General features: G+C 35.7%; 1 protein-coding gene across 2 annotated transcripts in view; it reads left to right on the top strand.

The window, feature by feature from the left end:
- Positions 1-23,313, top strand: part of PDE1A (phosphodiesterase 1A) — a 266,854-nt gene that overhangs the window by 235,964 nt on the left and 7,577 nt on the right. Inside the window, exon 14 of one of the 2 annotated variants that reach the window (XM_068544826.1) lies at positions 3,687-3,766. The exons of the other annotated variant lie outside the window; for it this stretch is intronic. Coding sequence (XP_068400927.1) covers positions 3,687-3,709 — 23 coding nt within the window. The 3' untranslated portion in view covers positions 3,710-3,766. Of the gene's footprint in view, positions 1-3,686; positions 3,767-23,313 lie in introns of those variants that run through there. 2 annotated transcript variants of the gene reach the window in all.

Here is a 23,313-nt window from a genome sequence, read left to right on the forward strand (position 1 = left end):
CTTCATTTTACTGCTTAAGTTTTTGTTCTATCCCAATTTATTTCCTTTATGGTTTGAAACATTTGCACTCTATTCCTATTATTCTCATAATTAATTAGAAGATTTTAAATGTATAATCAATAGTAAATAACAAAGAGGTTAACCAATAGTTTTACCTTTCCACCAAATAACACAAAAACTTTAGAAAACTTTGTAACTGATATTTTTTAAAAGTTTTAGACATACAGACTTTATATTTAATAATTAACATTTAAAACATCTTCTTGAAATTCAAGAATATGAGACTGCTTTTTAACACTGTTTTGAAAAATCAAACTAGTGCAGGAAGACCCTCTCAAGGTTCTTCCTCAGCCAGTCAGAGATGTTCCTCAGATAATCAGTGGAGAGCTATCTCAGCCCCTCCAGGGCTCTTTGATTGCTAGGATTTTTCTGTTAAATCCTGCTGGTCTACCAGTTACCCTAAACTTGGACCACAATCTCAGGCTTGCAAAGCTGTGGGTTTTCCCCATTTATTCTAAACTAAATCCACCACTTTATGTTGGAGAAAACAGGGTTTTGTTTCCCTCTTGTCCCAACCCAAACTGAGTCTACCTCCTCTGGAAGCAAAGCTGGTTTCCACTCTTAAGCTGGGGTTGGTGGAGGAGGTTGGGAGTAGCTCCAGGCAAGAACGTCACAGGTTCCTCTTGTTCTTACCTGAATCTCCAGAAATTTTTCAAGAATAAATGCTTCTCAGAGTGTTGTGTTGCCTTGATTGATTTCCGGTGTGATGGAATAGTTGTTTTTGTTAATGTTTTCCAACTGTATACTTGTTTTCTGTGGAGAGAAAACCCTCGGCCTCTTTACATCACTCTAACAGGAAGTCCTCTCTCTCCACATCGGTTTTTGGGAGAATTAAATGAGTTGATTTATGTAATCTGCTTACAAGTACCTAAAATAGTAGCCACTACATGAGTTGGCTTTTATTATTGTAATTATTTTTTACTGTGCTTCTGGGATACAGTAAAAAACTAAAGAGACAATAATACCTACCTTCATGAAAGAATGGGAGTTAGGAGCAGGATTGAAGTTTTAAATAAGGTGGCTAGGAAAGGCTTTACTGAGAAAATGATAATGTAAATAAATACATGAAAGAGGTTAGAAAGACTTATGGGGAGGTCTGGCATAAGAGGTGGGGGAATAAGTTTTCAGAAAGAGGAAACAACTAGCACAATATCTGGGATGTGGAGCTTGGCTGACATGCAAGAAATAACAGGAGGCAAGTGAAACAGGGAAATTGGGCAAGTGGGAATAATGTAGGCAATGTGTTAGATGGGTAACACGATGTCACATCATTGGTTTGGGTCCAAGAGAGATAGGAAAACCTTATGTACAATTTTGAAGAAGAAAAATAAAAATGAAATGAACTGAAATTTTAAAGGGATTACTCTGGCTACAGAATCGAAAATATTATGTTTCGTAGGCAAAAATGGAGAAAAACAAAAAAAGGAGGCAAGGAAGAGGCTGTTGTTAATAACCCAGAACAAAGATGCGGGCTCAGATCAGGTGGTAGTGGTGGAGGGAGAGTGTCTAAATTCTGGATACATGATCCAAGTAAGCATGAGTAGGAAGGGATAGCAAAGAGAGATTGGATTCTGGACATATTTTGAAAGTAGAACTGATAGAATTTGTTAATAGATTAGAAGTGAGATATGAAATCTAGAGAAGAGTCAAGAACGATGCCAGAGTTTTCAGTTTTCTTACACATTAATTGTGTATGTGTAAATTTCTATAGTCATTTTGCAGAACATTGGCATTCTCTAGCAAAGCTGAAGATGCACGTGCCATATTTCCCAACAATCTCGCTTCTATATTTTTACCTTAGAGAGACTTTTGCTCATGTGCATCAGAAGACATGAAAAAAATATTCATTGCAGCATTGTTCATGTGTGCAAAAAACCTGCAAACAACGGTAAAATGAATTCATAAGCTGTGATTCATGTTATGAACCAGCATACAGCTGTTAAGAAAAATAAACCTTCACTGTGAATATCAACAGGGATGAAAGACACAAATAATATTAAGCAAAATATGCAAGCTGCTGTAATATAGCAAGATAACATTTATAGAAAGTTTAAAAAAACTAAAAACTGAATAATAGGTTTTAGAATACACACATGATAAAACTAAAGAATGATAGGGGAAATGATAGGATATTCATTTTTATGAATAGAATATTTCATAATAAAAAATTTTTAAATGTGATCTGCTGTGAAAGCACATCAACTAGAATAGTCATCTATTTTAAAATCAGTGTGTATCAGATACTGCCGTTGCAATTTCCCATTGCCATCACCTCTGGTCTTAAATATACTGAAGATGAAGTTTTCCTTATTGCATTGAGATGAAAATAAGCAGATTATATGATGCTTAATTAAACATCAGGGTTCTGAGCAGAATCCCAGATGTTTGGTCATCATCATGCCAGCTCTGAAAATATATTTCATAGTTGTCTCAAAAACATCCCACTAATCCTAGAGCAGTAGAAGGTATGGATGCTTAGGCCCCAAGGTATGTAGCTCCTAGGTCATCAATAAAACAAAACACTTTTTTGAAGAGTAATTTCATTCAGTAAGCCTTCTATTAAGGATCTGAGAACAATCTGTTTAAGAATGTTGTACGTAAATGCATTCCTTTTTGATACAGTGTGTTTTCAAAAAGTAAAGCCCGTGAATGGCAAACACAAAAAGGAAAAAATTCTTTCCTCCAACCCAAACTGTTTTTGGTTAAATTTATCCATTTAGAGTGAGGAAAATGCCTTCATTATCTATTCAGCTTTCCTCAGCATCTTAAGTCTCTGCCCAGTCTCTGTGTTTTTCTGTACTACTTAAGAGCAAACAGGAGATTTTAAGAGGGTGTGTGACTCTCCTCTAGTGAGGCAGGTGGAGGGAAATGGTGAGGAAAGTCACTTTTCTATTTCTACCTATGGAGTCTCAGGCAAATCACATAACTTTTCTTACCCTCAATACATGTTATTATTGGGAAAATCCTATTTGTCCTAATGAAGAAGCAGACATTCCCATAAATTCTAACCAATCCGCATTTATGCTCCAGAGTTTTGAATGTCTGTGATGCAGCTTTGAGAACAAGGCACCAAGGAAATGAGAAAAAATAAAAGAGTACATTTGCCTATACTGATGGCCAGTGGGTGAGAGATGCCCCCAATTAACAACCAAGGAAGTCCTATACAGGAAAGAAATGTATACATTATAAAGTGCCATATAAAAGTAACTCATTTTCACTGGTGGCCTGCCATCCTGCGTCATGAGCAACACCTGGGTCTGAAGCTGAGATGGAGTAGATTAGGTTTTGTTTAGAACAGTACCTGAATGGCAAACACAAATATCTGTTCTCCCTTGAAGCAGAAGAGTTGCTTTTGTAAGTCACCTGAGAGACTGGTTCCTCTTTAGACACAAGAATTCCAAATTGACCCAGGTCCACCAAATCCACCTAGATTAGAACAAAACCCATAAATCAATCCCAGATCTGTTTTCTTTTCCATCTTCTCAAAGAGAATGTGTACTTGAGAAAACTAGTTATGTCCCAGAATGAAATCTGGGTGGTCAGTCTGGAATGGAATGCACTGTTTTTTAACTGTACTGAGTAATTTTCTGATTTATTTGATATTGATTCAAACCCCAAAATACTAGGCTCAAGGATGATTAAGAAGTGAGAAAAGGAAGCAACGTGGGAACTGAGAAGCTACCGGAGTTGCACTGTGCACAAATCACAGCTGTTTAGAACCAGAAGGAAACCTAGAGCTAGCTTAAGGCAAGCTTGACATTTTAGAATATGTATTAAAAATCTCAAACATAGCAGTGTTTTCTAGTTTCTTTTTGTGACTTACTTCCTACATAATTGCTCGAGAGTCATAGAATATGTTCAATATAATATTATTCATTTGAGCATTTTGAGACCTGCTTTTGGCTTAGTAGCTCATCTGTTCCACCAAAAAAGAAGGAAAAAAATAGGATTTTGATTAGAATTTCTTTGATATCAGTTTGGGGAGAATTGTCATCTTTATGGTACTGAGTCATCCTATTCATATATATCTTATCATTACTATGTCTTCTTTCATGTTTCTCAGAAAGCTCATTTTTCTTTGATAATAATAACAATAGTAATGATGATGGAAAATATTTGTTAGTGATATTAGATGTTAGGCACCATACTAAGCATATAATATATTATGTAATCACTTAATATTTATAATTAACAAAACTATATATATATTTTTTAAATTAATTTATTTATTCACTTATTTTTGGCTGCGTTGGGTCTTCGTTTCTGTGCGAGGGCTTTCTCTAGTTGCGGCGAGCAGGGGCCACTCTTCATCGCGGTGCGCAGGCCTCTCACTATCGCGGCCTCTCTTGTTGCGGAGCACAGGCTCCAGACGCGCAGGCTCAGTAGTTGTGGCTCACGGGCCTAGTTGCTCCGTGGCATGTGGGATCTTCCCAGACCAGGGCTTGAACCCGTGTCCCCTGCATTGGCAGGCAGACTCTCAACCACTGCGCCACCAGGGAAGCCCAACAAAACTATATTTTAAATTTCTGAATATATTTTGTTGGATTTTCCATCAGTATTTAATATTTTTTATTGATTTTGTGAATGAGTATTTCTTGCAGGTGTATAGAAATACAATTTGCCTTTGAATACTTATCTTCTGTAAATAATGAGTTTTTTTCTTTCCCAAATGTATATCTTTTATAATTGTTTTTCTTGAGTCAACTGCACTAGCAAATTTATCCAGAATGATCTGAAATGGAAGTGATAATGGCATTCAGCTTGTCTCTGAATTTAAAGGGAAGATGCTTAATGTCTCAGCATAAGTGTGATATTTCTTACTTTCTTTGAACCGCTCTTTATGAAATTAATTACATTCCCATCAATATTAAGAAAATAAATTTAAAATAAAATGTTCAGTTTTAACAAATGTCTTTTCTGTAGCTTTTTAAAATAATTCACATGATTTTTCTTTTTAATTGGTTCATACAGTGAATTATATTAATAGATTTTCTAATGTTGAACTATCTTGCATTCCTTGGATAAACCCAACTTAATTGTTACGTATTAACTTTGTAAAAGTGTATGTATTACTTTGGCTGGCATTATAAAATTTATATTTGTGGGTGAGATTAGCTGTTATTTTTCTTTCTCATACTGACCTTGTCTAGTTTTAGTATTGAGGTTATACTAGCCTCATAAAATGAGTTGGAGTTTTAAAATTCTTGAGCTTATGTGAAATTGGTAGAACTACCTTTAAAAACCATTAGGCCTAGTGTTTTATTTGTGGGATAATTTTTATCTGCTGATTCAATTTCCTTAGTGTTTACATAGGATTTTTAAAGTTATTTAGTTTTTTAAGGTTTTTTTAACTGTGAAATATAGCATACTGAAAAGGAATACATAAAAACATATATGCACTATTTATAAGTAAATAATAAAGTATACATTCTTATAATAGACAATCAATTATAGTGGCCTACAAGCAGTAGTATGCTGGCAAAGTTTAACAACTAGCTCAAAAAAAGTATGTATATATACACACACATATATATGTATATATATGTACCTATATATACAGGTTTATTATTATTATACAGGTTTATTAATATAAAGAATGTGTAGTACATAATTTATAAGTAATAATAAAATATACAATAGTCTATTATAAATTCTATACAGCTAATTGATTATCACAGAATGCTTTCACTGATTTTTGACAAACTCTTGTGTCCATTGTCGACTTATGGTTGCAACAGACAAATGGGTGTCATTCAGACTGATATTTTCATTTCTATCAAGGAGTAGGATGAAAGTACAGAAATATATGTCAGAACTTAGAAAACATAGAAGGCATATATCAACTTCACTTGTTCATCAAAGATGCAAATGATTTCTTGGTCATTTAATTGGATAATGGCATTTGAATACTGGAAGAAAATTCCCTCAATTTTTGTGCTATTTATAATGTAGCAGCTATAGACATGACACAGTTTTAAATTCAATCTCTATTTTTATCATTATCTCCACCATTTTAGACAGCAATAAAACAATAATTTGAGCCCCGATTCGGAAAGTTCGATGATATCCGTGGTGTGAATATTCCCACCATGGCCAGTTTCAAGCTATCCATATAATTTCTCTAAACATGGAGCTGGGAAAAGGTGCATGTTATATATTTGCAGTACACAGATATGGTAGAAATAACCTCGCAACATAGATAATAGTAAAATGTATCAAAATAATTAGGCAATGATGAGTTCTGAGTACTTATCACCTTTGTTTTGAATACAGTTTATTTAATTGTAAGTTTATATAATTTTACTTTTAAGAAGTAGTTTTAACAAATAGTTTGTAAAATTTCTGAAATGTAACAGTTGGATCTTGGTGCAACATACTGCTGCCCATAAAGCTTTCTGAGATCCACCCTCACCTCCCTTATCTTGCTGAGTCAATTTGCATTTCTCTTCTCCTCACCTGCTTGCCTTACTCCAGACACACTGACCTCCACACTGTTCTTTTGTTTCCTGTCTTACAACATGTCAGATACCTTTCTGCTTTAAGAGCTTTGTACCAGCATCATTGTTAGAAACGCCCCTCCCCCAAATACAACATAGCTGCCTCCCTCTCTGCTTTCAAGTCAGCTTCAGCTGTCACCTTGTCAATGAATGACTCCTCCCCTGGAAAAAATTTTCAAATTCCACCCATGTTCCTCCCTTGCCCCCGATGACCGCCACCAACTATTTCCCCATAACACAACACTCTCTAGTCTATAAATAATTGCCTTATTAGCCTTAATTTTTATTGTCTCTCTTACCCCATTAAAAATAAGGTTCATGAGAACAAGGATGTTTGTTTTGATCACTGATGTATTCCAAGCTCCTAGAACAGTGACTGTCACGAATTCGAAATTCAAACAATTATATGTTGAAAAAAAAATAGGAGAGACAGAGGGGGAGAGAGGGAGAGAGGGAAGGAGGGAGGAACAGAGGAAAGGAAGAAGGAACAAAAGAGAAAGGGAGGGAGGGAGGAAACCTACCATCTAGGCCAAGAAATAGAATATTGTGCCATGCCTTAGTAGTTCTATACGTCCTTCTCTAATCATTTCTTTCCTTCTCTTCCTTCCATGATCTAATCACTACCCTGAATTTTGTGATAATTATACCTTTGTATAACCTTAAACAATATATAGCTTAGTTTTGCTTATTTTAAAACTTGGTGAAAATGGAATCATGTCATATATATATTCATTTATGTTTAGCTTTCCACTCAATGCCATGTTTTTTGAGAATTATCCATGATGACCCAAATAGCTGTTGTCTATTTCAGCAGAGATTTTTTTCTTGGATCCTGACAGAAAACATGAGACAGAAGAAAATGTATCCAAATACTGTGTAGATTTTAAAAAACTATTAAGTATTTAAGTTTTTCAAATAGTGTATAACTGTACTATTTCTTAGGCCACAAATCAGGTGCACAGATAATGTAACTTCCATTATTTTTCTGCGACCAAACATAGTTTCCAGCTGAAGTCCCCTTTGTTACATGTTTGTAGAAAGCATAAGCTTATCAGTCAAATGTTTTAACTGAATCAGAGTAAGCCTGGTCAATTTAGGATACTGGGGAGGAAAAATTAGGATTTTTTAACCTCCTTTTCCTTCTTCTTTAGAAAACATCAAAGTCCCCAGGGACTAATGAGGTGTTATGCATTTGGGATAAGTACCAGTCCTTGTTTGACTTCTGGACACTCTCCCTCTCATCTTCCCAGACCTATACCCTCCCATCTGCTTCTGGCTATTATCAGCTCCTGCTTCTGACACGGGACCCCTTGTTTCTACCATTATAGGCTGTCAAACCTTTGCTCTCCCCAGCCTGCTTACTCTCTCTCATTCTTCTTTCCTCTTGATGCTTCTCAGGGCCTGAGAACAGGCTGTTCTTCCTTACATAGGACTGAAGACTGCAGGGTTCTCCCAGGCTCATTACCCTGACCTTCCATATAGCCACCTCTACTCTAGTCCTTATACCTGAGAGCACCTACCTTGCTGCCACCTTTCAGAATTCCAGATATGGGAATTCTGAGGAGACAAGGTCTCCTCTACTCCTAGATCCCTGAATTTATCTCTAAAATCTTTCATACTTTCCCACCTAGAAATAACCTAAAATGTGATAGGTCTGGCTAAACCCAGGGTCCTGTCTCAGAGGCTGTAAGTTTCTAGCTCTCTTGTATCTTCCAACTCTCTTCTCTCTCTCCCATCTTCCTCTGGTTCCATAGGAATGGAAAAAATTGCCACTGGAACAATGAGTCAGACCTTTGCCACCTCCATTCTGAAGGCTACCCTTATCCTTCTTGCTACTCTTGGTAAAAACCTCAGTCCATATCCAGGAAATGAGAAACCTAGATATCTTCTGGAGGTATGAGAGGGGAAGTATAGAACTTGACTAAGTATTTTCCAAGAAACTTTGTCCCATTGATGGGTGTGGCTTATGAATCTGAAGACTAAGGGTGTATGCATTGTTTCTGGGTACTTCACTAATAATATCTATGTCTACTTGTCTGAATGGGCATGGACCATGGTGACCAGTGGGAACAAAACCAGATAAGGTTAACAGTTCACAGCATCAGCTCAACAAGACAAACAGCTTTTGCAGTTGTTTCAGAAGAGAAATTAAAAATAAAGTGTGATTGTTAAATTGCCTTTATTTAAAACAATATTACTCAATTAACATTTATCAAGTGTTTTTCACTACTTTGCAAGAAAAAAAAAGATTGGAAGTTCATTTTTCTTTTAATTTGAATGATTTAAAACTAACTGAATCATGTAATACAAATTAAAATAACTTTAAGTTCTTTGAGGTTTTTCAGCGTGGTTAATATTTTTAAAAATGTTTCAGAGGGAAACTGACATTTTTGATCATAGAGAAATCTGTTTTAAAAACAAAAAATTTAAAAAAAAAATGAAACGACCTTCTCTGTTTTCTACCAAGGTCCAGGGCAATCTTAAGACATGTTTAGGAACTTGAATTCAGTTAAACTATTTTTTTCCAAGAAAATACTTACAGGATCCTAAAGGCCTCTTTTAAAAATTGAGTGCTATAACAAACAGCCAATTTATTCTCATTTTCACTCAATGTTTAACTTAGGGAACTTTAGGGACGAATGCAAGAAACTGTTGTCACACACACACACACACACACACACACACACACTGACTCCCACAGATTGTCCTGTCCGTTTTGAAAGTTCCACTATTTAAATCGGGCTGATTCTTCCTTTCGGTTTCAACACTGTGTGAGAGAGTTACCACTGGAGCCATCAGGAGTAATCCCATCTGAATGCCACCCTTCTCTTCCTCCTTTGCTTCTCTGGGGGAAACCTGGATCTGTGTCCTTGGGCGTCATCAGGAAACAAGGCTGAGGGGCTTCAGACTCTATTCCCAAAACCTTTAGGACACTTAGAGAGGCTTCCTCAGTAAATCATCTTTAGAGCTGATAGATGATAAACTGCTCGGGAAGAATAAATTTTTAGCCCAAGCATCACACCCAAACCAGTTACACAGCAGTACTTTCACTCCCACAGACCTGTATCACTCTGCACTCTTTATCTCCTAGAGCTTTGCTAGACTTTTTTTGCTTTATTTGGCAGCAATCCCTATTAGTCCCTAATAGTGCACCTCACTCTTATGTCTGTTGCTTAGAGAAAATAAAAATAGATTTTTTGAAAAGAACAAAACATGCCATGTTACTTTGTATTGAATTACTTTAAAAGGTTATGTTTATAAATATTTGTTCACAAAATATTTCAGTTACTCCTTTCCATTATCTTTTAATAAAACATAATGCATTTATTTATTTTTTTATTTTTATTTTTTTGGCTGTGTTGGCTCTTTTGTTGCTGCACGCAGGCTCTCTCTAGTTGCAGCAAGCAGGGGCCACTCTTCGTTGCCATGAGCAGGCTTCTCATTTCGTGGCTTCTCCCGTTGCGGAGCACGGGCTCCAGGCATGCGGGCTTCAGTAGTCCTGGCGCATGGGCTCAGTAGTTGTGGCTGACAGGCTCTAGAGCACAGGCTCAGTAGTTGTGGCACACGGGCCCAGCTGCTCCGTGGCATGTGGGATCTTCCTGCACCACGAACCATGTCCCCTGTATTGGCAGGTGGACTCTTAACCACTGTGCCAACAGGGAAGTCCCCAAACATAATGCATTTTATGTTACAACCCCTAAACTCCCAGGACTGTGAATCTTAAGCATATTTTTGAGAAAACATTTGCATACTTTTATATTTCAGAAGAGACAAGTAATAAAACAGAGAAGCAAAGCCTTTCAGAGATAAAAACTAGAGCTCACTCATTTTCTAATTATGGTTCAAAAATGTAATTTAACAGTTTAAATGAGATCTTGATACTAATTTTTAAATCATATTTTAAATTATTAGTAAATTAAATTATATATTCTATTATATATTTATTGTATTGTTCCTATTTCTAATTTAATCTCTTCAGCTAGCAATCTACATTATATTATTAGTGCAGTAGAGCAGAAATATGCATTTGATGGAATGGAACATTTGGAAGATCAGAGTTATAAAGTTCTAAGAGGTGGCATCCACCAAAGTCGCTTAACCCTAGAAGAGCTTAAGTGACAGTTCACACAATGAGTACGTGCTTGTGTGTTTTTCATTCATTCACTCGCTCATTTATTGTAAAGGTATTACTCAATAGTTTTCAACCCTGTCAGCATATTAGCATCATCGGGACTACTTTATTTTTTAAAAGTTCTGCATGGCTTATCTCCAGTTCACAGAAGTAGGTCAAAAATAGAACACTTCTGTGCATTTAAATGAATGCAGAGGACATGAAAGGGAGAGCAGGAAACTTGATCAGCTCATGGTCAAGACAAGCCAAGTACAGATTAGGGTCTGACCCAGCTTCACCCTGGCAAGCTGTACTCAGAAAACAGAAGTACGTACCTTGATGATGCTGTCCCTTAAAATATCTGTCTTGGGTCACATGTCCCTACCCTGGAACATTTGCCTTCTCCTGGAAAAGTCAGTGGACTTTCTCTCTACCTTTACCCTTGTTCTTTCCTCCTCATGGAATGCACTTTTTGCACCCCCTCCTGCACTTTGCTTACTAAAATCCTACCTATCTTCCAAAACTTCATTAAAATGCTTTCTCCAAGAAGCCTATCACTTACATAATATGCATAGCCATCTTATTCATACTGCAGTTGGAATACCTATGTTCTGCCTTGCAAGTTCCAGAATGGGAAGAGAAAAATGTATTCAAAAGGGGTGTACCAAAATCAGTGTTGGTATAGGAGTGGGATTGGGGGAGATTTAGAATATGATTCCAATTACACATGCCTTAAGATTCTGACATTTCCCTTTGGAGATGTGCACCCTCCTCCACCCAATGAGAACCACTGCATATGATGAGAAATTACAATCAGAATGTGTTACACATGCTATAACTACAGAGTCTGACAAAATATTGAGAACTACTAATGAGGTCATTCCAAAAATATTTACAGAGGCCTACTGTGTGCAAAACAAATGCCTGTAGATTTTTTTGAGAGCTGAACTCATGGGATGTTCAGCTTTAGATCTTTGATGGTTCCTGCTCATGGCTGGGTAAGAGCTCTGTCAGTGTTGAGTAGGGGAGAGTTGACTTGATTCTAGGGAAGTCTCATTTTAATGGTGAATTCATATAAATGAAATGGTATTACCCACTATATTGTACCATATTTTTCTCTGTTAGCTAAAAGATCTAAAATAAATCTACAGATAAATGGCAAAAGAGAAAACTAAATGTGGGGGGACATTCCCCCAAAGCTCCTCGCTTTCTTCAGTGCCTGCACTTGCTACATTTTCAGGCACCCAAAACCTGGTCCCTAGCTCTAATTCTACTTTGCAATAAACTGCAATAAATAAGTACAAGAGCTCACAGGAGTTTTGTCGCCTCTGAAAACTCTGGGGTAAGGAGTGTGACAGTGGATATTTGGGGAGTGGAGGAGCTGGTGATGGGGAAGCAAGTTGTGGACAGGATGCTGCACTGTTGAGCGGAGATGATGGGGGCAGAGGAAGACTGAAGAGTTGGGGCATGAGGTAGGGAACAGCTCTTTGAGACAGTTCTCCCTCTCAGGTCCTACTCTCCTCCAGCAAGTGTAACCAGACTTTGTACCCAGAATTTGACTGAGTCCTTCACATTGCTCACACTCAGCTAGGTTCAAGACTTTGTCAGTTTCCCCCAATAATAAACTCAGTTCCAAGTACATTGGAAGATTTATTGTCTTAACATTATGCTTCAGAGCAAAATTTAAATCATCATTTGTCACCACTCACCTCTGTTCTCACTCCAAAACCTCTAATCTTTCATTTCTCTTGACTTAAGATCTCTCCTCTCTTTCCTCTCTCTGCCTCTAAAATCCCCTCAGTTGCACAGAGCAATTTAGTTCTGGCCTCAAATTTAATCCATTCAACAAAACAAAAGCCTAACAATTGGCCTAAAATGATATCTACAGTTCTTCAAGCATGCTTTGGAGTCTCTGGAATGATCATGGTTTGGTTATTATTTTCACCTTCATTAAAATTCTTATAAAAATTTTAATTTTCTACTACCATCAGGATATTTTTTAAAAACTTCATCACTGAACCTACAACCTACCTTTGTAATAAGAAAATCATCATATGAGTTGCTGATAAGATAGATGCTTTCTTATTTTTAACATAATTTATTTGAAATTATTGAATATATAATAATATTATAGTCAAACAGATTTATTTAAAATCATTTATAGATAGAAAACCTTATAGATATTCTCAAAAGGAAACAAAAGTTTTCTAAAAATAGGTCTTGTATCATTGCTTCAAAAATTAAAAAACAAAACTGGAAGTCTTTCCCACCAGAAGTAAAGGAAACGTTTAAAATTGATGAAAAGCATTAAAATTTTAAAAGATCAAATTTACATTATAATTAGCATAACATTTTAATAGATTGTGATAGGTTCACTAATTAAATCTTATATGTTGTTATTTGTATTTGAACTATCTTAAAATGCAATATTGTGTATTACGTATAATAAGTGATTTTTGTAATTATGTTGGTATTAATGCTAAACAGAATGCAAATTCATATACCACTAAGTACATATTTATTTGCCAGGCAATGTGCTGGGTTCTGTCACAGTCATTATCCTATTTAATTAGCCAAACAACTTTATGATGTAGGCATTATCACCATTTACCACTGTGAAAACTGAGGTCTAGGGGAGGTAAGTAAGCCACCCAAATCAAAGGTTTGCACATGTGCTACAAATGAATCTTTCTCATTTCTTTTCACAGTTTCATGTAATACACTGAAAATAGCAACATGCTAGGAGCAAACCCATAAAGAGGAAAAAATTTCTTTGAAACCTTACTCAAGACTAGCATAATTGCTTCATCAAACCTTCTGTCTAATCCCAACATAACTGATCCTATGAGCTTTCAAATATTCAAGTTATATCTTATAGACATTATTCTTTTAAAATGTTGAAAAATTATGAATTTGGGAGTGAAATTTTACAGCATTTATTGATTTGCCCATTGGTCATTTATACAAACATTTATTGTAGCAAATCTACAAGGGAAGAATTGTAGTCTGATAAAACCGAGGCTCAATGAAGCTAAATTATTGTTCTAAATTCACACAATCAGTCTTTGAAAAGGCTGGGATTTGTGCCTAGTTTGTGTAAATTCAAAGCCAGTAACCTTCTGGATAGTTTCTAGATCATCTTCTAGAAGTTATTTGTGACTGGTTGGTTTATTTACATTTTTCAAACTATCCCAGAGCAGAAGGCTTGCTGGAACTGTTTGTTGATGAACTTGTAACAATTGCAGAACTTAGGGGCATTTTAAATGATATTTCTCCAGTGTGTGTGAATTCCTCACCTATATTTGCATGGACAATAAAGCTTGGGAAGAATGTGAAGAGGCAGGCTTGCTTTCCCTAGTGATTATTGGTTGGCTCAGTGATGATGAAGAAATGATTTCCCCGAGGGTGGGAGGACTGCAACAAGCAGAAATCTGGGCTGGTAAGAAGATGAGGGGAAGGAAGATGTAGTCCTTACTCAACTTGGAAGGGAAGGTGGTCTCTGAAGCTGATTTATCTTGGGGCAACTTGGAGATTTTATTCATAGTTGGAGGTAGTCAGTCAGGATATAAGAAGTTATTTCCAGAAGATTCTACTGCTCCTCTCCATCCATCTTATTTTGGTGATCATTTTGCAGTGTATACACATATTGAATTATTATGTTACACACCCGAAACTAATATATAAACTAATATATATGTAAATTATACCTCACTTAAAAAAATACACCCTATTAGATTCTGAGAGTGTCTACTTTAGTTGAAATCAACTAGAATTGAGCTCCCCGGGAATCCAGGCTTTTTAGACAACAATTCAAATGCAGAAAAAAATAAATTGAATTAGAAAAAAAAGGAATCATCTCAGGATCACCACTGATGAATAAAAAAATTCACAAAAGTTTTCAGGAACAAAATAAAATATATTAAAAATTAAGAAAAATGGGGCTTCCCTGGTGGCGCAGTGGTTGAGAGTCTGCCTGCTAGTGCAGGGGACACGGGTTCGAGCCCTGGTCTGGGAAGATCCCGCGCGCCGTGGAGCAACTGGGGCCGTGAGCCACGGCTGCTGAGCCTGCGCGTCTGGAGCCTGTGCTCCGCAGCGGGAGAGGCCACGATAGTGAGAGGCCTGCGCACAGCCATGAAGAGTGGTCCCCGCTTGCCACCAACTGGAGAAGGCCCTCGCACAGAAACGAAGACCCAGCACAGCCAAAAATAAATAAATAAATAAATAAAATTAAAAAAAAAAAAAATTAAGAAAAATGTATCAACTATATTTATCTTGATAATTTTACCACAATAATTCCTACAAACATGGCTGATTATAAATGCTGATTACAATTTAGTTTTTCACAACTTTTTTTTATAGCCTATTCTCTAGATTGTTAAAATAAGTACCTTTTTTTTCAGAAGCAAAAACCAGTTCACAGAAATGTTAAGTTTTCCTGATCAGTAAACATCTTTAAGTAAAACCTCATGCATGGTAACAGCTCTAATTTGACCAAAAGACCTGGAGATTTCAGTCTACTTGCTGGAAATCTATGGGGCCCTGTGAGAGAAAGGGGATCCATTTCTGCAGATTGTTTAATTGGTGTCGCAAACCACATAAGTAACAGCTACAAAATCCTTGGTTGACCTGGCTCAGCTGCTATGACAACATCAGCATCTTTATGTTTTCAAATATCTGTTTAAGTGGCATTTTGTAGCATTTCTCTTTACTAACATGGTGAGTGTCAATAAATTTTCTTTGAGCAGCGAATCCCTAATTTTGTCATTTCTGCAATAAAGTTTATCCATACATTTTCACTTTGGATGTCCCCTTTCCAAAACACCAAAAAGGTAATGTGACTTTCATAAACTTAATTTATCTTTTATATTAATTCTACCATTTGTCTTGCTGAGAAAATTCTTTAATAATTTTCTGCCATTAAAAAATGATTTATAAAAGTTTTAAGGGACAGATATCTTTGAAAAAATGTCTATATTTTAGTAAGTGTGAACAACAGGGGAAAAATGGCTTAATATATTGTTTTTTGTGAGATTTGAGAATGACTTGTCCAATGTATAATTCAGTTTAAGGTTAGCCAAGGTATTTTCCTCCTGAAAAGTTTATTTTTTTGAGAATTGCTCTTCTACCCCTTCTTTACTGTGATCCCCTAATAGTTGACCTAATGGTTATGGTACTAGACTAGTAGGAACACCCCAATAACTAATTAGCTGAGACTGGCCGGTGTCTAATATTGAAGAATGTATTTTCACAAAGTTTATTTATTCTTACTCTCTGGCTCTGCCTTCAGGAAAAAAAAAAAAAAAAAAAAAGCTATCATTTACCAATCAGATGTAATTTCAAAGATAAGGCAGATAATTATACTGAGGAAAGACAAAAAAACATAGCAGGTATTAAATTACACCTAAGAAGGCTGCATAGTATAGATTATAGAACCCTGGAAGTGGGCTACTTTATTTGATCCTGTTCCCATCACTTATTTGTTATGTAATCAAACAAGTTATTTAATCTGTTTCAGTTTGCTGATTTCTAAAGTGAGGATCATAAAAATAGCTGCTGTGAGAATTAAATGAGTAAATACATGTCAAGTTTTTAGAATTTAGTGTTTTCTACTATAATTCTTATTCTTCTCCTGCGCTCACATATATGTCTCCAAACTATATGGAGATCTTATAGAAGGCTTCCTTAAAGAAATATACTGTGGAAAAACACTACCTGCTCATAAAAATTTTGATATGAGTTTATGCTCAACTCATGAGAAAATATGCAGTGGATCAATTCCATCAATCAACTGAGTGAATTGCCGTACGGTAAGTTGATCGTAACTCTTCTATCAACTTTCATTCTTAGCTTAATCCATCAAGATAGCCTATAGAGTATATCTCCCAAATATCTCTCAGATCCATACAGTTTTCTGCATGAGTGAATGAAGGAATGGAATTGGCTTATTCTGGATAGCTGGTAGAGTTACCCAATTTATAGAGCTGAAATAAACCACCTTTATCTAAATACTTTCTGTTGAGGACTCTGCCACTTAAGATACTTGCCTTTACTTTTTCTTGGCATAGAACCCTTTAGGAAAAGAGAACAATTCTAAAAAAGAGTATTCTGCAGACGTAAATGCTCTCAAAAAGAAGAAATTTTAGCTAATCCAGCAAATTTGGTTTGTGGCAATTCACTTCTTTCCCAAAAGAATATTTTACCATCGTAGTTATTATCCCCTAAAGTATGCCTAGATTTAGACCTTCTATACAGCCCAAACTTTTCAGTTCTGAGTTTACTCCTTCTAGGACTGTTGTTCATACTTTGCATAACATAATTTTCCCTTGTTAACTATAGGAATCTAGGAAATTCCCAGAAATCATGCAAAAAATGTTTAAAGCTGAAGTCTTTGACCTTTCTTAGATATATTTAATTCCTCTGAAGAAATTATGAAAAATGAAGGGGAAAGGAAAAGTGATCCAAGAAATCTCTTCAGGTGAGGGTTAGTATATAAGCCCTCTAGGGAAAATGATGAAAACCTTCAAGAATCTGATGCTCAAACTTTATTTCTATATCATTCTTCAAAACCCAACCTAGGCTAATTTTTAGCAAAACAACTTGTAGTGAATGATCTTTGAAGACTTGGACTAATTGTGATTTGTATCAGGAAACTTTTGTGAAGGTTAAGAGAGAAGTTCAGCACAAGAACCCACACGATAATATTATCTCATTACTCTGGACATGGGATTCTTTCAGAAGGGGTCTATATTTCCATATCACCCTTCCATCTGGACTAAGCTTCTGTGCAGGTCTGTTGGTTACAGAAAACCCAGAGTCATCAGTAAGAAATAGAAATCTCATCAAATAAAAGTTCAACAAAAATAAGGCAATAGTTTTGATGTTTTCTTCGATGTAGAGATAGTAGAGCACCTACAATTTATTTTAAATGAGGTCATCATGAGAATAATCCTGTTGTATTAGCCATTATAGATTAGAGATAGCACTGCTCCCACAACCCTGGCTAAAAGTTGTAGATTAGTAAAGTGCTTTGTGACTAATTGCTTAAAGTGCTTTTATTTTAAAGCATGGATTTACAATTTATAAAGGAGTACTGTAATACAAGTATTGCATACATGACCAAGAGAAGCAATTTATTCCACTACTAACTTCAACAACTATAAGTAGATAAGGCTCTCTCCACACGTTTCTTCAAAATAGCCCCTCAGCATAACCAGCATAAGTCAGACAGGAACATGTACAAAGGAGAGAAAAAATAGCATGGAAGGCATTTTGTAAGAACACTAGTCTTTCTCATTCCAGGTTAAAGGATAGATGATTATGTGAGATTGATTTCTATTTTGGCTGATTCTTAGACCTTAATTAATGTAGTTACCAACTAAGCCCTCTAAGATTTGGTGACTAAAGCTGAATAAGATGGACAAAACAATTAATTGTTTGGGGATTTGGTATCACCAAGTCAATTTAGTTTATGCATTTGTCAAACAGTATGTATAGAATATCATCAGGGACATCTAAAGCCTCCTAGAATTTTGGATTATGCATGCCCCCAATATTTTATGAATCTTTTTTCTGTAGTAAGTACCTACTTGCTGAAAATTATGTATTCAACTTGATGAAGATTGTAAGTGGTTTTTGTCTCCAAGGGGAAAATGATGAACAAATTCAAAGGAGACATACTTTCCTGATTCTTTCTTCTCTCACCATCCCTAGATGGAAACTCATACCAAAAAAAAGTGCTCTCTCCACTGAAGAATTTGATCATAAACACTAAAAAATTAGTAATTTGTGATGTTTGCCATCTTAGATTAGAAACAATTCATTGCTCTTGCTATGCATGAATATGCAAGGTAAACAGTGTGTGCAGTTTGCGATCCCTAAGATCTAGAGTGGTTGGTTGGCTATGGTATTGCAGGATGGCTAGTCAGAAATCATCGAGACAAAAATGATGGTGGAGTTTTCACATTTACACCTTTTGATTTTTTTAAGCATAGATGTTTACCTCAGTCATATATTTATGCTGGATTTTAAATTGAATAACTTCTCATTATTCCTGGAGTCAGAAATTTCTATTATTTCTTCTCCATGGTATGAGAACGTGGCAAGAGAACATCTGGGTCCTTCTTGCAGCCCTTCACTTTGAAATCCTCCTGAGTATAGGCCTGTGTGGGTCTTGGGATTTGAGTCTTTCTTAGCCTGTCTTCTACTGCAGGTGTTACTACAGGAAGTAATAGTAAAAAGTGAGTTTTGTTTTGTAGGGAGGGCTGCTTACTATCAAACTACTCATTCTTCTCTGAAAAGCTGAATTTTGAATTTTAGTAGCTTGTCAGAACAGGAAGATTAAAAATGCCATGTTTTTTCAACTTGAATCTTTGCAATTGCATTTCTCCAGGCAACACAAAATGCATTCACTCTTTCAGATCCAATAGAAACTTGCCCCTTTGAGTCAGGGAGTTAGTACTAGGTGACCAAACTATTCAGGTTAGTACATTGAGGTTGAAGGCTCAGCTCTGCTCCTTAGATGGTATGTGATCTCGGGCAATAGAGATTGTTGGCAGGATTAAATGATAAAATATAAGAAACACCTGGCATAGTTCTTGGCACATGGTAACTATTTCCTTAATATTAACTACTGTTTTTGCTGTTGCTGCTAATATTATTAATAGTAATAAACTTTGCAATTTTTACTCATTAATCTATATTCTTTCTAACAGATCACTTATGATTTAATAAATCAATATGTAACAGCATATTCATGTTAAAATACATGTAGACAGATTATAATAAGATTTTGAAATTTAAAGTTGTTTATGTATTGTATCCTTTTTAAAGGTTTTGTGTAAAGATCTACAGTCTAAAATCTGATCACACCTTCTTCACGTCCATGTTTGGACCCATTTTAAAACACAAGAGCTCAGAACCTTATGGAAAATTGTAGGCCAGAGATTGTGGATAAGTGGGAAGATATATCATGTACATGCCTCATTGATTTTTCTTTCTGACATTATTAAAATTGAGCAATTTGAGAAATAATTTTCTGATAGTAGTAGCATTATGTTATAAAATCTCACATTGAAAGTAGAACTTTCAACTATTTTTTTAACTTTCAAATTGAGTAGAATTGGTGACAAAGCAGTAAAATCAAGAATTGATCTTTTTAGTAGTTACCTAGAGCCACTAAACATGAATGATACTCTATTCTACATGTATAGGAGAGTGAGAATTAATGGCTTATGTTTAGAACAATAACCCTCAGGTTTTTTGCAGGATTATCTATCATTAAAACAAGTTCAGTTATGTTCAGTATTCTCCATTTAGGCACAAAAGTAGGTTTACATATTGACATACTTAAACATTTTTACTGAAAGCAATTGAAATCTTTTTTTTTTCTTAATCTAGCTTTAAATAGAAAACCCAATTAACCAGAATGCTAAAAGCAAAGCCAAAGTGTTTCTATCATTTTACAATTTTTTTCCAAGTTTTAACTTTTAAAACTAGTTTAGATTACCTGAAATTAGTACTCTTTATGTATTTTTTTGCTTATGAAAGATAAAGAAAATGTGAATTTTTGCTGCACTTCTCAGATTCAATTTTCTTCCCATCTTTTCCCTGATTGAGAAAGTAGAGAAGACCCATACTGCCACTCACGTTAAATTGGTTCTAATAGCCAAATCTTAAAATTTGCACGGCCATTGCCACCACTCTTTACAGCGGACAAAGTATGATTTGAGTGGCCTTCATTTCACTACCCTAGACCTTCTTTCTCCATTGCTACCCTCCCAACTTCCCTACCTTCAAAGACAATCAATGCCCTTACTTTCTCACCATCTCCCTGCCACCAGAGCCTGCTTAAAAAAAGAAGAAAAAAAAAAGATCTGTGATTCAATCAGACAAATTCCATCTGAGAATAAGAGCATTTCAATAGGTGTGAGAGCTTTCCTCTAAAAGAATGACACTGAAGGAGAAACCATTACTTTAGTCAGTGGGCAGGAACTCTGAGTCAAATTTTCGCAACTGGGCTTCACTTCTTCCTTGGCACATCTTTTTCTTTCCAGTCTGCTGCCTTTGCTCATATTCCGTTCCGCTCTTCCATCTCACCTCCTCACTCCCCTCATCAGGAGAATATTCCTATCCTCATGCCACCAAAACACATACATCCTATAGACCCAATTTTACACTGAACTCTTTTAAGAAGACCTCTCACTACCTCTCTTCATTGTTTAAACTCTACTTTCTATGGAACTTTAAGATTTCTGGCTGTTTAATGTGCTATTTGCTCCCCAAGTGGAGTGAAATGTTACAGAATGGCAGATGAATATACATAGAGATCGTGCATTCATTTTCCACAGATCACCTTTGATCATCTCTGTGCAGAACTCACCACATCTTTAGGTGCTTAATACATGTGTATTGGGATTCATTCACATTGCTAATGTGAATCGGTGTGTTTTGTACTGCTTTAGTTGACCAAAAAATAATCTGGCCATTTCTTGATTTGTATCTTATATAAGACGTTATGAAATAAGGCATTACTTCCTCTAACTTTACAGGGTTGAAACTAGCACATTTGGAAAGAGGTGGAATTTTTCTTCAGCAGCCTCACCTCTTTTTTTCTTCTCATCTCTCTTGGTATTTAGTGTTCACTCCTTCCTTTGCTTACTGTTACCTTCATGCACACAGCAAAATTTATCCTCAGGCAGAAAATACACAACAGTTTCCTCTCAAGAGGCATTTAAATGAAGAGTATTTTCTCCTGATGTGAAGATTTCTTATTCCCAACCTACAAGGCAAATCAGATTATACAGATGTCAAAACACCATTTAGAACCAGAAGCTCCAATTTATCCCACATTACGTTTCTCCAGTGACTATAACTTTCAATCCTAGATCATCAATTCTTTCTAGTTATTGGCAACATAAGCTACACAAATGGGCCAAAAATAGAACTGAATCAACCTAGACAGATCTGCCTGTGTGAGGAAATACTGCTATACATAGCAAAGGTAATGTTTTTCTTATGAAGAAATGATAATGCAGTATAACTCAGAACTAGTATTTCTGCTGAAAAGACTACACAAACCAATTTTTGCCAAGTATTTTTCAAACACTATTTGCTGCTTCTACTAAATATGGAAAATTAACTGGAGTATTTTTTAAGGGATAATATGGGGGTCTGTCTCCCAAACTCTCCCAGGCCATGGTGCCCTGGAGTAGTCAGTCATTCCTTCTGACCATGTGTTCCTCATTTCTAAAATGGAAATTATGGTGATAGTTTTACTACTCCATGCAGGGATTGTTGGGTCAGATAAGTGAGAAATGTATGAGGGCAAATATAAACCATTAGATTAAATCAATTATTGTGTTTATAGAAGAAATTATCTTTTTGTTAATTATGAATTCTACATGTTAGGAAAACACAACAAGCACATCAAATCGTATATCTTGGATATTACTATTTAGGACAAAGCTAATCTTTGAAAAGAGAATAGATTTAAAGTCTGTGTGAAGAAAAATATTAGTAACTAATAGAATAAATGGCATATAGATATGGCAGAAATGGTGAAAATGGTATGCAAATAATTGTAGTTTGGGAAATGGTGAAACTAGAGGGCAAGATTCTGGTTGGACTTTGTCAGAGAGATTCAGCCACTAGACAGCCTTGAAACCTTGGGCAGATGACTTAACCTACGTATCAGTTTCTACACTTTGCCGTGAAGATTCAGGTAATTAAGATAAGTGAAGCACTTAAAATGGTGCCCGCCACCTAGCAGTTGTTCACAAAGTGTTATTACTGATATATTTTCAATTGTATAATAATTTATCCTAGCAGATTATTTTTTAAATACTAGTTCAACAAGACCATAACTGGACAGCTGGAGTCTCTAATACCCAGCTGATCGTGTGCCTTACATTATTCCCTGCAAGTATTATTTATATCATCTACAAAGCTAACATACTATGATTCTAATATAATAATGGTGAGCTCAAATTGCAGGCTAAGATTTAGATTAGCTAAATTTAAAGGATTTCTGTTTATTTGTGTAGATCTGCCCCTCCTATGACCTCTATCCCCTCCTTGCACCCCTCTGATTTTACACTGTGTTTATAAAGCAAAAACCATATTTCCATCATTTTACAAATTACTTTTTTCAAATTTCAACATTTAGATGAACACCTAAAAGCTCTTTGAGATGAACAGAATTATCCAAGTTTCCCTACTTTCACTGCCTTTTTCCTGGCTATCAACCAAGCTTCTATGCACCTGCTTTGAACAAACCCATTGCATTCATTCCTAAGGTGTAGCTTCCTATGTATGGGAACTTGCAAATCTCTTCAGTAAAATGAAATTCCTAGGTCACTTTATGGGTCTTGTTGAAATAACAGTGACTTAAAAGCCAATAATTTTTACTTCAGGTTATCTATTTGTGATCTACACTGAAGGAAATCACTTGATTATTCTGGGCCTGTTTCTTACCCATAAAATAAAGTTAGGCTAGATCAAAGGTTTTAACCCAGGTTATATAGATAGAGCCTGTACACTTGGAGAGTGATTTTTTTACTAACCTTTAACTAAAATTTAGGATTTCCTTCATTTGCAGGCAAAAATACACAGAGTAACATTTGGGGTATTTGTGTTTGTCACCAATAG

The sequence above is a fragment of the Eschrichtius robustus genome, chromosome 5, assembly GCF_028021215.1.
Source record: "Eschrichtius robustus isolate mEscRob2 chromosome 5, mEscRob2.pri, whole genome shotgun sequence".
NCBI lineage: Eukaryota > Metazoa > Chordata > Mammalia > Artiodactyla > Eschrichtiidae > Eschrichtius > Eschrichtius robustus.